The sequence below is a fragment of the Sceloporus occidentalis genome, unplaced genomic scaffold (assembly GCF_023333645.1).
Source record: "Sceloporus occidentalis isolate IW3139 unplaced genomic scaffold, rSceOcc1.0.p SCAF_8, whole genome shotgun sequence".
NCBI lineage: Eukaryota > Metazoa > Chordata > Lepidosauria > Squamata > Phrynosomatidae > Sceloporus > Sceloporus occidentalis.
The window spans coordinates 42,770,130-42,791,921 of NW_028316988.1; the positions used below are offsets into that span (position 1 = coordinate 42,770,130).

Consider the following 21,792-nt stretch of genomic DNA (forward strand, 5'->3'; position numbering starts at 1 on the left):
TAATGCCTGAATTAAGACTGTGTTTAAGGGAACCTTGAAACAAAGAAAGGTCTAAGTCTTGTTGCTAGATCTACCTAGATTAGACCCAGAGAATCAATGGGATTCACAAGATGGATACTATAGCTGGGATTCTGCTAACAACGTACACACATGCAAGTGTTCCTAATGCATGCAGATTTTCTCCATAGTCAGATGCAAAAGGACATTTATACTGAGATTCTCTGGTGTCCTTTGGGGATTTCAATGCTGCTATGATCATTTCATGGCTGGATATGGGGACATAGCCAGATGCTTTTCCAAGTCTGCCTGCTTGGCACATAATATGGAATGGACATGCAGGGCCTCTTCAGCGGGAGGATATATGGCAAAGTGTAGTGTAAGTCCACATGCAGACATTTACGTTATGTTGAGGGGATATTGGACTGGGACCATTAAAATGAAAGAACCAATGTGGTGTAGTGGTTTGAGCATTGGGTTGTGACTCTAGAGACCAAGGTTCAAATCCCCCACTCAGTCATGAAAACCCATTGGGCGAGCTTGGGCAAGTCACACTCTCTCAGCCTCAGAGGGAGGCAAAGGCAAACCCCTGTGAATATATTTTGCCAAGCAAACCCCATGATACATTTACCTTTGGGTCTCCATTAAGCGGGAATCAACTTGGAGGCACACAACCATATCATTTTGGGGCTTTCTTTTCCGGTGGCTGCGGTTCGGCACAAAATAGAACAGATGGTGCAAAGGAGGCTCGGACTGTATAAATATAGAATCCTTTTTAATTTATATTTTTTGGTTAATAATTACAATACATTGTTGGCTACATAAAAAGAGCAGGCTTTACAGTGCATACATTCGTCAGACAGACAAGGAGCAAGTCTCACCACAGATTGCATTATATATTTTGAATAGAACAAGTCATTGGGTTATTGAGGTTCTGTCCAGCCATCAACTGGGCTTCCTTACAGACTTTCCTTAAGGTCACCAGGAGAAAGAAAGACAAACAAAAGCACAGTAAAATAGGATGACTTATCCAAAGACCGTACGGTCTTCTGCACAGACCATTCTCCAGGCAGCCTTTCCATAGCCAAGGCTTGATAGTCTTCTCTTATCAGCTGCCATCCAACTAGACTGGGCTTCCAAGAGACCTCCGACCTCACTATGTCTGCTATGCGATGGCTAGGTCCTTGGCACACTCCAGTTTTGATCCCCCATGGATTGAAAGCTTTCAAGAAGATTAAATTATGACTCAGCTCAGGGAGTTTGTGTGGTTAGTACTTGGATGGGAGACGGCCAATGAATAGCAGATGCTGCAGGTTGTATTTCATAGGAAGGAACTGGGGATGGCAAAGGATGTAATTGGGACTCTCCATGCCAAATGGGGATAGTTGGAGGGTATCTAACACCAGCTCATGATACCACAGGTCTTAGGTTTGGGCAGTGAAATCTCAGGGCCTGAGCTAGCCTTGATGTGGCAAAGCTATTTGAAACAAATAGATCAATGCTGATCCATCTGATCAAACAAAGGCAGTCCGCAGTCCGCCCTCTGAAGCCACAAAGAATTCCCTGAGTTGTGGTAGAAATATACTTCTTTGGGCCACAGATGCCTTTTTTGTGATTGCCCATCGAGACCAGCTCTGTGCATGCATCTACGCTCAGAATTAATGCAGTTTTGCACTGCTTTAACTGCTGCGGCTCAGTGCTATGAGTTTCTGGGGTTTGTAGTTTTGTGGGCTATTTAAGAGCTCTGGTGCCGCAACTAACTGGAAATTCCAAGACTCCACAGGATGGAGCCATAATAGTGAAAATGGTGTCAAACTGCATTAATTCTGCAGTGTGGATGCAGCATCTCTTACAGACCAAACAGACCATCCTGAAGGGGTGGCTTGCAGCCACCTCTTTCTTTGCCGGATTGGGGCCATGGCAACTACATGCCCCTGGCCTTTCTGTGGCACAAAAAGGATCTGAAAAATCGGATCCTTTTTGCGCTACAAAAGGGTCCCATAGCCGCCGGCACCACGGCTTTTCAGTGCTCCTTTGGCACAGCATCATCTGCACGCAGCGCCAGAGGAGCGCTGTGATGCCGCCTGCCATGTGGTTGGGCACATGACATGCTGGCGGCTTCAGGGCGTGCGTCACGTGGACACCACACCCCCACTCTACCCCCACGCTGGCATTTATCACCAATCTGTTGAGGCCCTTAGACCTTTAACCCTACCTTTCCTGGGATTCCTGTCTTTCTCTCCCCTGAAGACTGACCTGACCTGATTCAAGGAAACATGGCAGCGTCCCTTTTAAACAAACCAATAAGTAAATGGAAGTCCTCAGATGCTTGAGGAGCACCGGCGGTGGACATTTAGCTACTCACCCTGCAGAAAGCCACCCAGTAAATATAGAATTTAAGAGGTTATTCTACATTAGAGCCTGGCCTGCAAGCTTGGAGGAACATCTTCAGTGATGAGACCGAACCCTCTTATGTCAGGGAAATTTCCTGCTCTTAAATAAAAGCAATATACACAGTATCACATAAATGGATGCCTATGCTGACTACATCAATGGAGAAAACAGTGTTACTATCAACGTGATCCCGTCAAAGTGAGGCAAACTGGAAATCCCCTACAGCAGGTTATGCAGAATCCATCAGAGCAGAAAAGTATGATCCTAGACACTCCGAAGACCCATTGAGCTCAATGGGTGTGAGTCCCAGATAAGTGCATGTGTAGCACTGCTACCAAAAGAGCATCACTTTGGCTAGATTTCGGCTATTTCGATATATATAGATATGTATATATGAACATTAATTGGAAAACAACACCAATAACACAAACATTAAATTAAGGGTAGTCGGTATGTAGACAAAGAATATTAGTGGATAAGATATAAGGAATACAGCTTGATTTTTCAGGCAGTGATTCTGCTGGTTTAAATGCACTCATAAAGGCGTTCGTGAAACAAAACCAAAAACCAAAAAGAGATCCTTCCATGAAACCAAAGCTAGAACCATTTCAATAGGGATACTCAGGTGCGTAACAGAATAAACACTCAACTTTTTGACCATTCCCGGGTTTAAGGGAAGGTATGGAAGACGTCATCTGTCCATGATCAGATATTGGTTGAAATCCGGTTAGTTAATCCAACTAGGCGCATTGAATCAATGGTTGACTGCTGAGTCAACCCAGAGGCAATTCCTATCGATCTGCTCTGGCTGAGACTCCCAATAGGATCCAGGCCACTGATCAATGATTTTTGCCGAACAAAGTGTTACAAGTCTCCAGTGTATAGCAATCCCTCATCCTTTAAGCCACAATTATTTATGTTTCCAAGCAAATGAGAATTGTAGAACTATTTCACTTTTATGTGAGCAGATCTGTGGGTGTTCATACCTTCTGCCCAGCCCTTTTTCCGAGAGCCTTCCCTGGTTTTGGGGAGGGGTTTGTTCAGGCTCATGCATTTTTTCAAGTGGACAAATAAGGCACAGAATCGAAATGAATTCACCACCCAACAGTCTCAGGACACAAAAACTGAGAGTGCGTTAGTGGGTTAAGTGCTTTTGCAGTCGACCTGCTTGGTCTCTATGGCTTATCTAAAGAGCAACGCATACAGACAGACACTTCTACACAGTTAATGGATACTCGCAGGATATTTCAAGACATTTTCTTGCTGCTCATTAAGACGGAATATTCATTTTTCTTTGCTGTTACAGGAGAGGCCCTAAGAGAATCAGAATGGCCATCCTTTCCAATCTTCTTTAAAGAGGGCTTTCAGGTCTCAGATTCATGGATTTGCCTTCCAACTCAGACCGGATGCCGTGATGGTGCTGCTGCGATTCCACTTTAACTGCCATCGCAAAGCCCTATGAAAATTCTGGGATCTGAAGTTGAAGGAGGGGAGTTTAGAAATCTCAGCCAAAGAGCTCCAGTGTGTCACCAAACTACAAATCCCAGGATTTCACAGCAGGCTGCCATGGTAGTTAAAGCGGAATCATAGTGCTATAACTGTTAGTCCAGACAACACCTCCTGAGACATTCCCCCTGAACTACCATTATGTAGAAAAACCCTTTCTACACTCTTACAACAAATGATAGTCTGCAAGAAGAATGATCTTGTTAGTTCCGACTGTAGTAGACCCATTGAATCTAAGGGATTCAACAGCTGATTTCATGAATCTACTCTACTTGCAACTAACCACTACGTTTCAAGGCAATATCTTTCTTTTCATAGAATCATAGAGTTGGAAGAGACCACAAGGGCCATCCAGTCCAACCTCCTGCCATGCAGGAACTCTCAATCTTTCAAGGAAAGAGGTCAGGGTAGTTCTACAGTAATGGTAGACTATGTATGCTCCCATCAGTCCTAACCCATGATATGTGTTCCAATCCAACAACATCCAAAGGGCAATGGCTTTCCCATTCTTGGTTTAATATTGGTCTAAGGGCTATACTCTCATCTCAAGGGAACCTGGGAACTATAGTATGTGAGAAAGACAGAGGATGAGGTGCTCAATGGAGAATTCGTAGCATCCTTCTCTCAGATACAACCCTTCTCTCAAATATGACGTTTGCGCTGGTGTTAGGAGCCCTGACAATTAAAATCGATTCTGTTTATATTGTAGACAGATCTTAAAGATCAGCTCTTCAGCTGATGGAAAGGGGAAGAGAGGGAAGGATTGCTCTGAAAAGAAAGAATCCTCCAAGCCATTCTCTTCAGAGCTTTCACAAGCAAGGCACAAAAGTGTATCGATTGTCGAATGCGCATTCAACCCCATCCTCGCTTAGCAAGTCAACTGTGGCTAAGCATAAATTGCCATCCACTCCGCGTTCGGCACGTGCGGCAAATGCAAATGCAATCCTGCAATCAATTTGGTTTTCTCCATGGAGGAAGAGCAAGGCAAGATGCCCAGACGCAAGCAAGCAAATGGACAGACTCCTTTATACCTGAAACTGCTAGGGCCATAATTCCTGATGAAGACACCTCTATCCTTAGAACTGGATTGAAGAGGAACAAATAGCACTGGCCTTGAGGAACAAATAGGGAGAAATCTGGTACGTCCCCAAGAGAAACAACAAGAGAGATGGAAAATGCCGCCACTGTTTTGCAATTGTAGCAAACATAGTAGAAGAAAGTTAAAGGGAAAAACAACAACAATGCCAGACTATCTGCAATATACCCCTAAGAGAGTTCTCCTTAAGAGGGTTTCCATTGGCACTGAGGATTGGATATGCCAAGAATAGGCAAATCAGGGCACATGGGCGGTTGGCCTTCTCTTCTTAACGCTACTAAGTCCTTGAAGTAGGCATTAGGAATGAGAAGGTGGATGCAAATACTGCTTGGTCACAGATGAAGAAGCAAGGGGTCCCCCCCTCCAGGCCCAGTTACACCGGAGGAGCAGAGTATTGGATCACGGAGTTGTAGTCAGGAGGAGGGCTGTGGCATTCCAGGTTGGGATCCATCGGAAGCAAAACGGACTCTTCCAGGGCGTCCTCCTCCATCTGAACGGCCGACCGGTATTTCACTGGCTCACGCCCGGCTTCGGAAAACACGGACTCTTTGCTCTTGTTGACCATGGCTTTCCTCCTGCAGTGGGAAAAGGAAGAGAAATAAATCTACTGTTAACAGCTCCTGGTTGCTGTTGTTATCAGAGACCATGATTCTACATCGTGGTCTACTTTGCATTAGGAGGATAGGTAATTCAAAAATATGGCCACGTCAGTCTGTAAAATCAGCATGTAAAGAGATCTTTGTAGCATCTTGAAGACTAACTGAAAGAAAGCAGTTGGCAGCATGAGCTTTTGTAGACTTAAATCTACATCATCATCATCATCATCATCATCATCATCATCATTTTATTTACAGTCTTAAGTTTACTTCCTCTGATGCTCATGCTGTCAACTTCTTTCTTCCAGTTTGTCTCAAAGGGGCTACAAGATCTCTTTACATATTAATATGCATGCTTAGCTACATTGAGGAGATGCTATGCATTGGCATTCTCTAGTTGTGTGTTGGGCTCTACTGATGCATATCACAATTTCTTAGCCAGTGTCCTGATGCATATCACGAGTGGCCAATGTGGATCACCACACAACGCACATCAGCCCCGATGCACAGTGGTCACTTTGCTGGCTAGTAACACCATGGTAGTCCTTTCCTGAATCTGGACATTGCAAAGCTGCCAAGTTCTATCTCCTACAAATGTAGTTTGGTGGAATCTCCACCTTTGGAGACATCTTTCAGCAATGCTTCCACTGTGTATTCCTATATGGTTCCTTCTACGATTCTGTCAGTTGTCACTGCTGGGCTGTATCAGGAAGGAAGAATCAGAGAATCGGAAAGAAAGGAAATCTCTGGGTTTTTGGGGAGACTGAAGGGGACTCTCAGCTCTGGAGCCCCTGACTGGTGTGAGTTTTTAAAAGAGAAGATGAATGCAAAAATGCAGTGGTAGCCAGCCGCTTCCATGTCAGTGGGAGTACTGAATCTGCTCTGGAATTAGTCTAATGTTAATGGAGCTATCCAAGGTGCGTTGTGCCTTCCTGCATGCCAGAGGGGGTTGGGTTAGGGGTCCTTCCAAACTCCAAGATACGACTCTGTGATTGCAATATTTGGCTCACGAACCACGTGTCACAATATTGCAAGGATCAATGTCCTCTACGGAGGGCTACACGATTCCCACCCCTACTTTTCGTATCGTTCCTCTTTCCTTCATTTATCCCCAGTCCCCAAGTATTCCTGGTCCCCAGAAGACTCCACAGCTCTGCTGGCTTCTTAATTTTGTAGGCATTAAACTGGTCAACAGAGAGGGCCAGGAAGACGGACCGATCTGTGTAGCTTGGCTCTCTGCCTGGGTCTGTCTTGTGGTGCCAGATAAAAATAATGGGTTTGAAGGTTTAATGTTGGCCACACAGAGAGACCCCTGGAGCTTTGTCAGCCTTGAGAGAGCAGAGGGAGGCTTGCGGATCTGTCCCATCGCAGCCCCGACCACGTCGCATCTGAGAACGACGGCCTCTTGTCAGCCAACATTTCATGAGCGCCTCGGAAAGGATGACATTTAATATTTGCTCCCAAGTCAGAGGCTTGAAAAGTTTGCTCAGAAGCAAGTGCCGTGATTAACCCTCCCTGGCAGCGGGTTTGAAACCCAACTGCTTTCCCTGAAAATACCTACTTTTATCTGCAATACACACCCTGAAATTAAAAGAGTTGCATGGCTTTCATTTTCTGGATTTACCAGCAATTTGGGCTGATTTAAATGTATGTTTGGGGGGGGGGGCATGGCAATTACTGTCGGAGCAAAACTACTGCATTTTGCATTGGTTTTAAGCTACAGGAAGGGTTAGGATGAAACATTCCTTGCCAAAATTAATAATTGCAAGTAATATAGGTCCAAACCACACTGCAGAAATAATCCAGTTTGAGACTGCTTTAACTGCCCTGCTTCAAGGAATTCTGGGAACTGTAGTTTTGTGTAGCCTCCTCTTTCAGAGAGCTCTGGTGCTGCAATAAACCACAGTTCCCAGGATTCCCTAGCACTGAGCCAGGGCAGTTAAAGCAGCCTCAAACTGAATTATATCTATAGTGTGTTACTCTTAACAAATCGTCAATGCAAAAACAGCTTTGATGTTACTTTATTGGTGCAATGGGTAACAGCTTCCAATTACATTCTAGTCACCGTCAAAGGCTTTTTAAAGATCAAGTCACACTCTCTCAGTCTCAGAGGAAGGCAATGGCAAACCTCCCCTGAAGCAATCTTGCCAAGAGAACCCCATGATAGCTTCGCCTTAAGGTTGCCATAAGTCGGAAACAACTTGCAGACACACAACAACAACAACAACAACATTTTGACAAGAGCAGCAAATTTTAAAGGTGGCATCTCCTTGCTAGCAAACAAGACCCAAAGTTGGCATTGCTGCATTCTGTTGCAGCTGTCCTCTCTTTCGGTCCTTGGCGCTTAACACCTGACACAGCAAAACGCTGCAACATGTCCAACAAGATTCCCAGCCTCAGAAGCTTAGTGTTTGTCTTCTCTAAACTCTTGACACAAGCGTTCAGAGCCTGAATGTTCTCAGTTTCCTACCCCCTGCATCTCTCTTTTAACTCGAGGAAGAAAGCCAGGGCAAGACCAATAAACAGCTGGATCTGGGATGTGTGTCAATATGGATGTGTGGGAGGAGTGAAAGGATTCATCAAGCTTGCTTTGGAAAACATGCAAAGCCTTCCCAAGCTTTTGTATAAAGGAAGAAGTCCTGTTTGTAATGGGTCCAGAATAAATGTTTTGGATAACGAGAGAGCTCTCGTGAACAAGGATGACATTTTCCATCCTTGCTAGTCTCAGCAAGGTCTCTTGGAGGAGAGCTGGGTTGATCGCCTTGTGTTGTTGTTTCCACATTTGTGGGTAGATACAAAGCTTTATTTGCACTACATCTTCTAGAAACTGCATTTAACCTTCTAAAAGGATAAAAGGTCCTCTCCCCTTTTGGCACAGAAACCACAGAAACAATCCTGAGTTGACAACCTTAATCATCCAAAAGTTCCTTCTAAGTTTTATGGGAGAATCTGCAATCCTCTGATTTTTATACTATGAAATCCTGATGAAGAATTCTAGGTGATTTCCAAAGCTTCCCAGGAGGATCAGGCAAAAGCAAACTGCTGCAGCGTCTCCTAGTTTCTGTGCTCATCCTCATTAAAAACCTTTGCTATCTTGACTACATTCTGATGTCTCCTGGTGTGAAATGTTGGAGGGCATGGGATTTCCAAATATATAAGTAATGTATGAATGCACCTTGTGCTTCATTCCAAATCCATTCTTCCACCTATTTCTTAATCCAAGGTCAATATCAACCAATATGGACCCATTTGGGTTACTTACGCCAGAGCCATGATCCCATAAGGCCAGGAACGGATTTCCAGCCTCTTTCGGCTTTTGATTTCATCCAGAGCCAGCACCATCCCGCTGTCTGATTCACATTCCTGAAAGAAAGAAGGGCAGAGAGACTGAAAAAGCTTCCTTCAAAGCAGCCTTCTTATTAAAGGAGCTTTGCAGCTCCTTCAAGCTTAGAAGCGAACGTCATGGAAGTCAAAAGGAGGGCTTTGCCCTTGCAAATAAGGATCCTGCCTCCCTCAATGAACTGTTCCTTCAGTATCCAAATTTTCCCCACTGCATACTTTAAAACATCAGCTGAGCTTTTAGAAATAGGTTTCCATCATCCAAAGGGAAGGGGGCAGGTAAAGGTGAACTAGGGAATGAGAATGCAGCAAACAGAGAAGTTTTAAACGTGGACGATTTGCAATGGCTGAGAAGAGGCATTTTTATTTTGTCAGAATGTACACTGATGTGTTGGTTTTTGTCTGGAGGAAAGAACTAGAAAACAAGAATTTCATTGAACGCTGATGATAACTGTCTTGGAACAGAGTCATAGAATCATAGAGTTGGAAGAAGCCCCTAAAGGCCATGAAGTCCAACCTCCTGCTCAAAGCAGGGTCTCCAGCAAAAGTATCCCCAGCAGGGAGCTGTCCAGATTCTTTCTGAAGATGTCCAAAGAAGGGGAATCCATCTAGGCAAACGGTTCCATGGTCAAGCCATTCTTACCATCAAGAAGGTCCTTCTAATGTTCCATCAAAATCCACTCTCTTGTAACTTCACACATTAGACCTGGTCCTACCTTCTGGGGCATCAGAGAACAAACCTCTCCTCTCCTCTCCTCTCTACAGCAGCCCTTGAGATATTGAAAGAGGACCAACATGTCACCCCCACAGTCTTCTCTCCGAGATGAACATGCCCAGATCCTTCAACCTTTCCTCATAGGTTTTGTTCTCCATTCTTCTTATCATCCTTGTTGCCCTTCTCTGAACCTGGTCTAACTTATTATTTAAACTTAAAATGAGTCACCCAGAACTGAATGGAGGACATTTCTAAGTCCTCCAGCATGACTCTATGGTCAACTTCCATAAGAAGTCATTCATTTCAATACGGTTTGCTATTATCCATGGTTTTGCATTTCCACAGTACGTCCGGGAACATATCCTCTGCAGATACGGATAGGGCTTTCATACATATATTTATATCCTGACTCTGTCTCTTTGTTTATCATCATTTCAGGGAGTTAGGTTTTATATCCCTTTCTTTTTGTGCATTTTCCCATGTCAGTGGGGCAGTGGATCTGCTCTGGGGTCAATCTCTGCCCTGAATGGAGAAAATACATCTTCAGGATCGTCATGCTCTGGAAGGATTCTGGTGGCTCCAATCTTCTGAAAATCCTCCCCGTTCTCTACTTGAAATGCAAGCATATTTTTGGCAGCGCAACGGACCAGCCCTCCAAGGCTTTGCCACCTGGCTTGCAGCTGGCTGCCGACTCATTTAACGCTGTTGGTCCGCATTTAGCTTGTAAATTATTTCCTCTGTTAGTTTTATGAAGATAACACTTTAAAGGGAGAGGAAAGGGGAAAAAGAAAAAAGAGGGAAGGTTTAAAAACCCATATAAAATTAATGCACACACAGATGGTCTAAGTGCATGAGCCGCGAATACGACTCCATCCTTTCCCTCTTCTTTTTAAAGCTTTCCCTGCATTTTAATTTTTGGATGTGCTCCATAGCAAGATGACAAACTTTGCTTGAAGAGGTGGAGTTTTAGCATTTGAAGAGTTTTATGAACGTTTTATATGGCCTCATTCTTATTGGTTTGTTCCATTTGGTCTAGACCAATTAAACCAACTGTTTGCATGTCGAATGAACATGTGAGTAAATCCCATTGATTCAGTGAGTCTACTCTAGGAAGGACTGACCATAGCATTCAGGCCACTGAGTTATTTGGCACAGATATCGGTCCTCAGTGGAACACACTCCTTCCTCGGAGTGTAGTGGAGTCTCCCTCCTTGGAGGTCTTTAAGCAGAGGCTGGATGGCCATCTGTCAGGGATGCTTTGACTGAGAGTTCCTGCATGGCAGAATGCGGTTGGACTGGATGGCCATTCTTGGGGTCTCTTCCAACTCTACGATTCTATGACATCAAATGGGTGGCTCTGTTTCTCAGCAATTCAGAGTTTCTGTTGTGATGTGTCTTCAAGGCAACACTGATCTATGGCAACATTATCATAGGGTTTTGTTGGCAAGATTTCTTCAGAGAAGAACACCTTGCAACTCATCTCTAAACCTGGTTGTTGTATTCAAGTGTCAAGGAGATCATCTTCCTCACTTCTGAGAATTTATCAGATTTATGGCAATGAATTCCATATCATGCTAATGATCTGAAGACGTATTTCCTTTTGTCTGTCCCACATCTATGCCAAAAGTCTGGAAACTAAAGGAATGACTTGGGGAGATGGGCATGTTTATCTGGGAAAAGAGAAGAGTGAGAAGGGATAAGACAGCTATCTTTAAATATCGAAAGGGATGCCAAGCAAGATGGAGCCAGCTTGTTTTCTCCTGATCCAGAGACTAGAACAGGAACCCAAAGAGACTGCACCTAAACAGTGGGAAGAACATCTTGACTCTAAGTGAAGATGATGGATAAGAGGAGGACTTCATTGGAGGTCTTTAAACTGAGGTTTGGATGGCCAACTCTCAGCAGCGTTTTAGTTGTATATTCTTTTATGGCAGGGTGGTGGACTAATGGCTCTTGTGGCCCCTTCCAATTGCAAGATTCCTCTCCTTTTTGAATTTTTCTTCAGATTAGGTCCAGGGCCAAATTGTCCTATGGAGTTCAAAGCTCTCCAAGGAAGCTTTCTCAGTATGTCAATGGAAGCAGAGGGCAGCAAAGGAAGGATTCAACCCAGGCTTACCTCATGCATCACTTTCTCCTTCTCCACTGGCACTTCGTCAAAGGTCTTCACACTGAGCGGCCGATTCTTAGTGTTAATGCTACAAATGAGAAGGAGAAAAGGTTTGCCCACTGATCAGGCATGGACTTGAGTTCTTAACTACCTGGCATGGTGGGATGTTGAAAGTGTGGTCTCCAGTGCTTCTCATGTCCCTCTTCATAATAGCACGCATAAAAACTGGATCCAGATGTGCAAACTCTCCCACACTTTGAAAAATATAGCACCATGATTCCTCTTTAACTGCCATGGTTCCATCCATTGGCATCCTGGGATTTGCAGTCTAGGGAGAGGTATTTGGAATCCACAGTGAGAAAGCTCTAACGTCTCACCAAAGTACAAACCTTAGGATCCCCCAGGATGCAGCCATGGCAGTTAAACTGGAATCACAGCACTACAATCCCATTGCCAGGCTTTGGAACGCTTTGGATAAGGAAGGGCCCAATACTGAGGTCCTCATCCATGAATTCTGCATTCTCAGATTTCATCATCCACGGCTTGAAAATATTTTTAAAACCCTCAAAACAAATCTTAGTTTTATCATTATATACAGTGGCATAGTATATATTATATAAAAAGGGACACCATTTTACTATGCCACTGTATATAATGGGAGGTGAGAATCCATGGGTTTTGGTATTCTTTTGGTGGGATGGTAGTGGTCCTAAAACCCATGTCCAGCAGCTTCTAAGAGCTCCCTGCCCAATAAAACCGTACAAGTTTTGAAGAACGTCCTGCCTATCAGAAAGTTATGCATTCCACTTCCTTGCAATCCTGGGTTTTGACTTTTTGCAGTCCTGTAGACTTGAGTGACACTTTCCCACAACAAAACAGCACGCAAACCTTGCCTTTAGCCTCCCGTGAGAGGAAACCAAGACCCAGCTGGAATCTTCTTCCAAAGCAGAACCCGGAAATGAAAATAAATGAATGTTTTGATGGAGGAGGCTTCCTTACTTGGCTTCCACGGTGCTCCAGCGCTGGACGCAGTCGCTCACATTCTCTTCGGAGATGCAGATCTTGGGGTTGGACTCTCCATCTGGGCACAATGTGATGTTCAGGGGGATATAATCTTTCCCATCCTACAGGCAAGAAAAGATGGGGAACTAAGACTCATTCCTTTTATTCAGCTTAAGCCGTCCATGACTGTCATTTACCCAATGTGTTTGGAAGAAGCCCTAAATGAAACTTTTGCAGTCTGTGTCTTAGACCCAGTATAGAGGTCTCACAGTTGGACCGGGACCCTAAGAGACCAGGGTTCAGATCTCTGCTCAGCCATGGAAACCCACTGGGTAACCTTGGGCAAGTCACACTTTCTCATCCTTAGAGGAAGGGCACACTCCTCTTAGAAGGGCAAAGTCCTTTCTTAAGCAATCCCACCAAGAGGGAAGAGACAGGCCAAAATAAAGCTGCTTCGGGTCACTTTGGAGGTATGCTGTTTAAATGCTGCATGCGTCCTAAGAGTCCAGAAGACATGCCAAAGCCTTGCTCTAGTCCTAAGGACTGGAGCACAGCTTTGGCACAACTTCTGGCCTCTTTGGATGTGTGTGTCATTTAAACAGCATACCTCCAAAGTGACCCGAAGCAGCTTTATTTTGGCCTGTCTCTTCGGGCCCTAAGTCTTCTGAGGACCAGGGTTCAAATCCCTGCTGAGCCATGAGAACCCATTAAGTGATCTTGGGTGAGTCACACTCTCTCGGCTTCAGAGAAGGCAATGGCAAAGTTCCTCTGAACAAATTTTGCTGAGAAAACTTTATGACAGGTTTACGTCAAAGTCAGCTTGAAGGCACCTAACAAGACCACAAGTGCTGCAGAATCCATGACCTCCCTTCCAAATCCATTACCTCTCTTCCAAAGCTTTGGATTCCCAGGAGCGAATGCTAAGAGTGAGTAGAAATCAGACTTGGTTTCATCCTTTCAAGCCACTTGAAAATCCCACCCCTCCCCAGGCCTTGAATTAATGGTCCTATCGCTTATCATCATGCTTTCTTGTTCCCGCTGGCCATTGCAGGGATTCCAACTATAGGTCTCCTTAAACTCGAGCTCCACTGAGTTTCCTTTGTGTTGCTGAGTGCAAAGGGACAAGAGGATGAACCTGGAGAGTGAAGATTATATAACTGCCCTGTTGCAAAAGCAAAGAGGAAAACGTTGATTAAGCTGTCATGGAACAGGCAATTATATAATGGCCCTTTTTCTTTTTCTGCGGCGCACAAAAGCCTTTTATGTTTAAGGAAACTTCTCAAAGCGATGATGGGTTTTGACGGCTCGGCGCATGTACGTGTTCAGGGTAAGGGTAAAAGAAAACCTGATACTCCCTTTCCGGATGTTGAAAACTAATTAAAACTATTTGTATGATAAAAAGCCCATTCTTCCCCCAGAGGGCAAATGAAGCTTTCAGGAATCATTAAACTTGACTTTCCCACTTGTTATGGATGGATACAATTGGGTTCGTGAAATTAGATCCTCGTTCCGGAAAACATATGCAGTACCCACCCCTTTGTATTGCTTTGCTATGATATAACTTTCAATGAAATGAACTTTCAATTAACAAATGGACTCTCAAGCAAAAGCATACTGAAATGCTCTTCTTGTCATTGAGAGTCCTTCAGATGCTTCTTTGTGGAACAATAGGTTCCAGAAATCCTTGCCACCTCCGCTGCAGATCACTCCAGATTTACCTTCTTCTGACTCCTGGTTGAGCGTAGGAGGTGGGCAACCTGTAGCCCTCCGGATGTTGTTGGGCTACAACTCTCATGCCTCTTTTCCAGATGTTTTACTGGCCAGAGATGATGGATGTTATACAGCCCAACAACTTCTAGAAGGCTCCAAGTTTGCAACCTCTGGTCTAAAATATCTGTGGAGTCTCCTTCCTTAGAGGTCTTTAAACAGAGTCTGGATGGACATCTGTCAGGGATACTTTGATTTAGATTTCCTGCATGGGGTTGGACTGGATGGCCCTTGCAGTCTCTTCCTATGATTCTAAGGCTAGTTGCAGTTGTTGCATGCCTTCATGTCATTCCCAACTTAGGGTGGCCCTAATGTGAAACTATTATGGGGGTTTCTTGCAGGATTTTTGTGCGTGGTGTTTTGCCATTGCCTTCCTCTGAGACAGAAAGAGGAAATATATCTGTGATCACCTAGCTGGCCCAAAACTATGGCCCAAAACCATGCTAAAGTTTGGGAAGAAATAGGATGTGTATACATTGGAAAGGGTGGGTTAGATCTTCAGGGGCCACAAAGTGAGGCCTGAGGACGAAATGCATTGTGGGCCATAGCTTCTCATATCTCTTCTGAACTCTACCTGTTGGACATTGGCCTGCAGCAGGTCTCCTAAACGCTCCACAAGCTCCGTGAAGTTGGGTCTCTCTGTCGGTACGCTGTGCCAGCAATCCAACATGGTCTGGTAACTGTCGGTGCAGCAAGAAACAGCAAAGAAAGATATGTGTTTTAAAGCAGAATGGCAAGCATTCATTTCCATTACTTGCTCTGATGCTAATGTGGATATCTGAGTAAAATTAATAACCGACAAGCAGATGAAGAAATGAAATAAATAAATATTTGGGCTGAGACCCAACATCAGGGTTGCCCAAAACAGTCAACATTAAAACATTAAAACCATAACTGGAATCCTGTTCGTTGGTCCTGACTAGAGTAGACCCATATAATCACTTGCTGAATGCTGAGTCATTCATTCATTCATTCAAATTTTATTAGGCATACAACAACATACATATACCAAAAACCCCCAAAATCGTTATTATGAAATTTAAGCCATAAGCTTGTTGCCTCCACCAAAAAATTGGCCATTAGCCTGGTAATATGCGGGTTTCGATCTTGCAATAAATATTCCATTGATAACCCATCCAGACAGGTATTCAATAACCTCCTTAACAGTTTCTCCCTAGGAATTATATACGATGGAGAAAAACAATACGATATGATGGAGACCAACAGGATCTTGAGCACAATGGCACATTCGATTAAAAAATGGGGTCTGTAAATATCTGCCCTGAGTCACATTTGAGGGGTGTACGACATTCAGCCTTGCAAATAAAGAAGGAGTCAAGACATGGATAAATCCAGTGGATTTGACAGATCTATTCTGGCATTTAGACCAAGCCATTCTACCCTTGCTCCTTATGAGATGGTGAGGAAGGGGAGCTTTCGGTGAACACTGGCTCTGTCCTGTTTACTTTCCAAAATGGCTCAAACTGTTTTCAGACTGGATGCGGACATTCATCATAAAGGAAAAAAGTCCATCCACTTCCATTGAGGGCCGTACACTGTGTAAGACACCAACAGTTTTCTGGTCAGAAAAATCAGGGGAGGTCTATAAAGATACCAGGAAGGACAGGAACAAGGGAACAGATCCTGGCATCAGTGCAACGTTTCAGGAGAAGGAGAAGCAGATCTAAGCATTTCAGTATCTATGGGTGGGACACCTACATTTCTGGAGTTGAATATTCTGGGGATCTCATCCGGGTTCCTTCTTTGAGACGTCGGCAGAAGTCCTCATCAATCTGGACCCCTGGGTACGGAGAGGCTCCTGCAGGCACACAAGGACACAACACAGATATAACAAGGATCACACAGTGCCTCAAGTTATGTCCATATTGCAAGGTCTAGTGAGTTGTGTTGCAGGAGATGGGTCAGCAGTTGAGCAATTAGGCTTCCCATCCATCCACAAACATTTGCTGTAAGATAAACACATGTATATAAAGGCCAGCATATTGTAGTGGTTTTAGTGTTGGACTAAGACTTTGGAGACCAGGGTTTGAATCCTTGCTTGGTCATAGAAACCCATTGGGTGACCTTGGGCAAGTCATACTCTCTCAGCCTCAGAAGAAGGCAAAGGGTTTTGAACAAATCTTGTTAAAAAACCCAAAACCTATGCTGAAAAAGTGAGATGCCAAAAAGCGAGAGAGGACTGTTCCTTGGCAAACTGGGGCAGTTGGAGGCTATGAGCTAGCAGCCACAGTCCTCTCTGGTGGCAATGAATCCCAGAATTTTGGAAGATGCCTGTTTGATGACATTTGGCACACAGAATATCAGGAGACACATAAAGGAAAATGAGTGTGTCAGTACATCTCCCCAAAATGTTCCCTGGGGAGCAAATCCAAGGCAACAGAGGCCTATGGTCCAGCTTCCCGAAGCGTTTCCTGACATGAACAGAGAAGCAAAAGGGACTGGATAGAAAATGAATGGGAAGATGCGACACCTGAACACCTCCATCTTTTTAGAGACCTTATAGGCAACTCGCTGCTGGGAATGACAGATGCATTAATATGACAAGGAAGCTAAAAAGCACACAGATAAACCAACCGGACTAATAGGACTGTCAGGGCAGAGAAAAGTCTAACCCTCTCCAGTAAACACTGAAAGAACCACTTCTTCTGTTTCAGAACTGCAGAAGTATGAACACCCCTCCCAAGCGCTTTTCAGGCTCCTTCGTTCTCCAAAGGGATTGCAAGTAAGCTCTTTTCCTCTCCTAATCTGGCCTCCCTGAATCCCGAGGAATCATTTGGAAGGACACATAATCCGGTTTTAATTTGGGAGATTGAATGGAATCTGCATCCAAGGTCAGGCGCCGAGGAATCCCTGTACGCTTTTACGTCTTGCTTGGTTTCCTGTTTTCATCCCGCTTTGGCATGCCAGCTTCCCCAGGATGCTTGGGAGGAAACCAAGAAACCAAGAGAAAGAAGAGCAAATGGGAAGACAGGCGAAGGAGAACGGTTTCTTGAAATGGCATGGATACGTTTCCAGATGATTTGTAGAATTTTCAACCTGTTTTGTTTTAGGCTTGTTGTCAGCCGCCTTGAGTCCCATTGCTGGGAGGAAGGCAACATATGAATGAAGAAGAAGGACAACAACAACAACCTGGTCCTTGTCGGCATGAGATACAAAAAAACTTGGGGTTATTCAGATGGTGAAAATAAGGGCTCATTCCCACTACAATTTGCTTCAAATTGCAGATCGGGTTAAATGTTCATCGAAGTTGGTTTTGATCTGATTCTGATCCTTCAAAGCAGGGTAAACGCAGCAAACTCAGGAGGCTAGGGTTCAAATCCTCACTCAGCCACAAAAACCCATTAGGAAACCTTGGGCGAGCCACACTCTCTCAGCCTCAGAGGCACCTCCTTGGCATTAACCTTGCCAAGAATCCCTTTGGATAGAGTGGTCATAAATCAGAGTCAACTTGACGGCACAAAAAGCAGGGATGTGCAACTATCTGCTTCATTTATTTTAGCATTTTCCTTTTTTCAGTCATAAAAAGTGCTTTTCTTTCTTTCTTGCTTGCTTGCTTGCTTGCTTGCTTTCAATGGGTGGAATTTTTTTCTTCTTTTGCAAAGTCCGTGAACTGGCATAGCTCCATAAAACAGCAATTATGGAAAGAAGCCCCTGTTTACCCCAAAACAAAGGCCAGCCTTTGCCTTTGCCTTCTGGTTCTTTAATGATCTACACAAGTTTTGTATGAAGCGGGTTCCCTTGCTGCTCCAGTTCCCCCATTAAATCAATAACTGTGAGCTGCAAAGGAGAGGGAGCCAAGCCCAGGACATGCCTGGATGATCCTCCCATCTCTTTGGAAGGACAACTTTTGCTTTTTCGAACCCACGGAGAGGAAAGCAGGGCTCACAAGGAGAGTATTGGAAGTTGCGCTGGAGCCAGGACAAGGTGCGATCCAGCACATTCCTCCGCTGAAAGAACAACCCAGCCGTTTGGGTTTGGAGAGGAAATTTTCTCAAAATGAAACCAAATTCTTGCAAGTTAAAAATAACAATATAAAACCCTCTGGGAATATCAGTATTTGTATGAAGAAATCTCTCACCACCCATGTCCTATTAAAACCTCTTTACAAAAAGGATAGAGGTCTAGGCCAGAATTGTGTTGTTAGTCTGACTAGACTCATTGAATCAATAGGATCCGCCTACATGTTTCTTTCCAACAGTTGTCTATGATCAATTTAAATCTCATTTATGTGTTTTTAGGGGCTTTCGTGTGCATAATAATTTTGATTGTTTAATATTTTATTGTAGTATGGATGGGGGAGGGAATTAATGGGATGTATTTTAACTGTGTGTTGTATTCTATACTGTGTTTTACTCGAGGTTGTAAGCCGCCTCGATCCTGCGGGAGAGGCGGCATATAAATAACATTTCTTATTTATTATATTATTTATAAGGATAAAACCCTGGTGCAATTTCCTAAAACGTGGAACGGCTGGGGAAAGGTTGCTTACACTGACATAGGCCACCAAAAGGACCAACATTGACTCCCAAACGTTGGTCCTCCAAATGTTTTAGACTCCAGCTCCCCAAATTCCTGACTGTTGGCCAAGTTGGCCAAGGCTTCTGGGAGTTGAAGCCCAAAACAGCTGGAGGGATGAACTTTGGAAATCACTGCGCCAAACAATTCCACCTTCTTAGAAGGGCTTGCCTCTCTGAATTGGATATCGACCTGAGCAAAGGATGGATATCTCAGTCTCAAAGAATCTGTGGCTTGCACAAGCCCTTCTTTCTGCTTTTGTCCTGCCAAAAGAATATGCAAAATCTGGCCTCGCTTTGTGCATTTCAACATGGAATCTTGTGAGTGATTCATTTTTAGAGTCATCATAGCAGAAGGACTTCTTGAAGAGCAAGGAGGGGATGCTGCAAATGTGAACATATTGGCTGAAATCTTTTATTTCCCATCTGTTATAAAGGTTTTTCCCCCCACCATAACAAGCTATCTTCATCTGGCAGGGATAGTCCTGATTAATATTTTGTCCCACTTTTTCAGCTGCTTTTAAAATGTCCTATTCAACGCCTTTGTCCTGAATCCAAAGTGCAAAGGAGAGGAAGGAGCAGAAACTTGCCCTTCCCAACAGGCGCAGGCAAAAGCAAACTGCTGCAACCTCTCCTCATTTGTTAGTCCTTCCTCATTAATAACTTTTGCCATCTTGACCATCCTCTGATGCTGCTTGACCCAATGTACAGTTTCCATCCATGAAATGCTGGAGGGTATGATTTCCCCCCCTAATGTCAGACATTGAAGGCATCAGCGTTGGGATCTGAAACAAGCAATTTCATGAGCCGGGCAGCCTCTGCACTGAACCTCCTCAGCCGATGGGGAATGATCGTTTGACAGGGAGATTTTCTGCTCCGTCAAAACAGCTTTAATCCAGAGAAGACAAGGTTAGAGTTTTCCGCAACGTCTTTCAGCTTCAATCATCGTAAAACGTCAACTGCAGCTTTGCAAACATGCATTTTAGGCCAAAATGTCCATCGGCTGTTTTCGGCGTCTGTCAGAGAGCAACCGCTGGCTGAAGCAGAGTCCCTCCTGATTTATATGCAATAGTAAATGCAAGTAAAATGCAAGCTTACCTAAAGAAAATATCTCCCACAGCAACACACCAAAAGACCAGACGTCACTTTGGGTCGTGTAGATTTTGTCAAAGATAGCTTCTGGAGCCATCCATTTCAGTGGAAGCCTTGCCTATGAAACGAAGAAAGCAACACCCATTATTCATGTTAATAATGATTCATGATGGATATATCCAGTTCCAGAGACTAGAGGATGCCGTAATGGATCCAAATGGCAAGATTCCACCTAAATGTTAGAAAGACCTCCTTTACTCTTAGATCTGTTCAACAGTGGGATAGACTGCCTTGGAATATGATGGACACTCCTTCTTTGGAGGTCCCCAAACTTTGGCGACAACTGGTTTAAAAGAACTTACAGTGCTAATATGGGGATGAAGTTCAGCAACTTCTATAGCACCTTTATGATTTGGTCTTAAGCAGTGTGGGTAAAGTGTGGTCCATGGGCTACATGTGGCCCTTGGGACCCCTAAATATGGCTATGGAAGTCCCCCAAAGTCTTCCAAAGCCCTCAGACGCCCCCCTTTAAAAATGTCAGGCCAATTTACAGTGTTGCATTGCTTTGGCCACACTGAAATGTACTGGTGTGACCCAATGCGTGGATGACAAAATAACCTCTGGCCCCTGTGCAGTTGCCCACCCTGGTCACATATCTAAAGCACCTTCACCAACCTAATGACATGGGTGCCATTCAGCCGCCACAAGGATCAAGAATAGCCCCAAGTGGAGTTCATGTCCACAACCCAAGGAAGCCAACGCAACCGTTCCACTCACATCGCCTTTCCGCACATAGTCGGGGTCTTTGTAGATATCCCTGGCCAACCCAAAGTCGCAGATCTTCACCACATTGTTTTCGGAGAGAAGGATGTTCCTGGCTGCCAGATCTCTGTGGATGCACTGGAGGGAGACGACAATAGATACGGACAAATGATTGTTGTTGTGTGCCTTCAAGTCATTTCTGAGTTATGGTGACCCTAAAGTGAACCTATTATGAGATTTTCTGGGCAACATTTATTGAGGGGAGGTTTATCATCACCTTCTTTGAAGGAACTGACTTGCCCAGTGTCACCTAGTGGGTTGACCTGTTTAACATTTAGAACTAGAAGAATTCAAAACAACAATAATAATGTGCCATATATTAAACAATAAACGTAAATAAATAACTTAATTCGAAATGAGAATATTTGAATTTCTAAATACTCTTCAGTGGGAATAGCCCTTGAGTCCTCAGTTCGACCAGTGAAACTTTTCTGAGTTTTTCCGATTCTCATCCCCGGCCGGCAAACCCCAAAACGTCATTGAACCAATCCCAGGCATGTCTTACTGGGCTCATTCATCTTAACATTGATTTTTCTTGTCAGGATCAATAGGGTTTTGCTGCAGGGGACATCCATCCATTGCTGCTGAAGCCCTGATGGGGCCGAAAGTGGGGAGTGGAGCAAGATTGGAAACACCCCTGGATCTGGAAAGTTGCTTTTGAAAAATAATTCATTTCTGTTAACTCATGACAGTGCTATTCCTGGAAAGGACCAGGTTTGTGAGCATCATCATCATCATCATCCTAGTTTTTAGGTGTGTTCTAGATACTACAGTTTTTAAGGTATGTTCTTGACTGTTTTATTACAATGTGCCTAATCTCTCCT

General features: G+C 44.2%; 1 protein-coding gene across 2 annotated transcripts in view; it reads right to left on the reverse strand.

Annotated features, from left to right (window-relative positions):
* Window positions 1–750: 750 nt before the first annotated feature.
* LOC149308773 (vascular endothelial growth factor receptor kdr-like) overlaps window positions 751–21,792 on the reverse strand; it is a 93,877-nt gene continuing 72,835 nt past the window's right edge. For both annotated transcript variants that reach the window (XM_089536437.1, XM_089536436.1), the window contains exons 23-30: window positions 20,924–21,046; window positions 20,153–20,264; window positions 16,239–16,338; window positions 15,094–15,199; window positions 12,750–12,874; window positions 11,760–11,838; window positions 8,852–8,952; window positions 751–5,568 (exon numbers count right to left, since the gene is read on the reverse strand). In XM_089536437.1, the coding sequence (XP_089392563.1) occupies window positions 5,367–5,568; window positions 8,852–8,952; window positions 11,760–11,838; window positions 12,750–12,874; window positions 15,094–15,199; window positions 16,239–16,338; window positions 20,153–20,264; window positions 20,924–21,046 (948 nt within the window). In that variant the 3' untranslated portion in view covers window positions 751–5,366. The remainder of the gene's footprint in view (window positions 5,569–8,851; window positions 8,953–11,759; window positions 11,839–12,749; window positions 12,875–15,093; window positions 15,200–16,238; window positions 16,339–20,152; window positions 20,265–20,923; window positions 21,047–21,792) is intronic.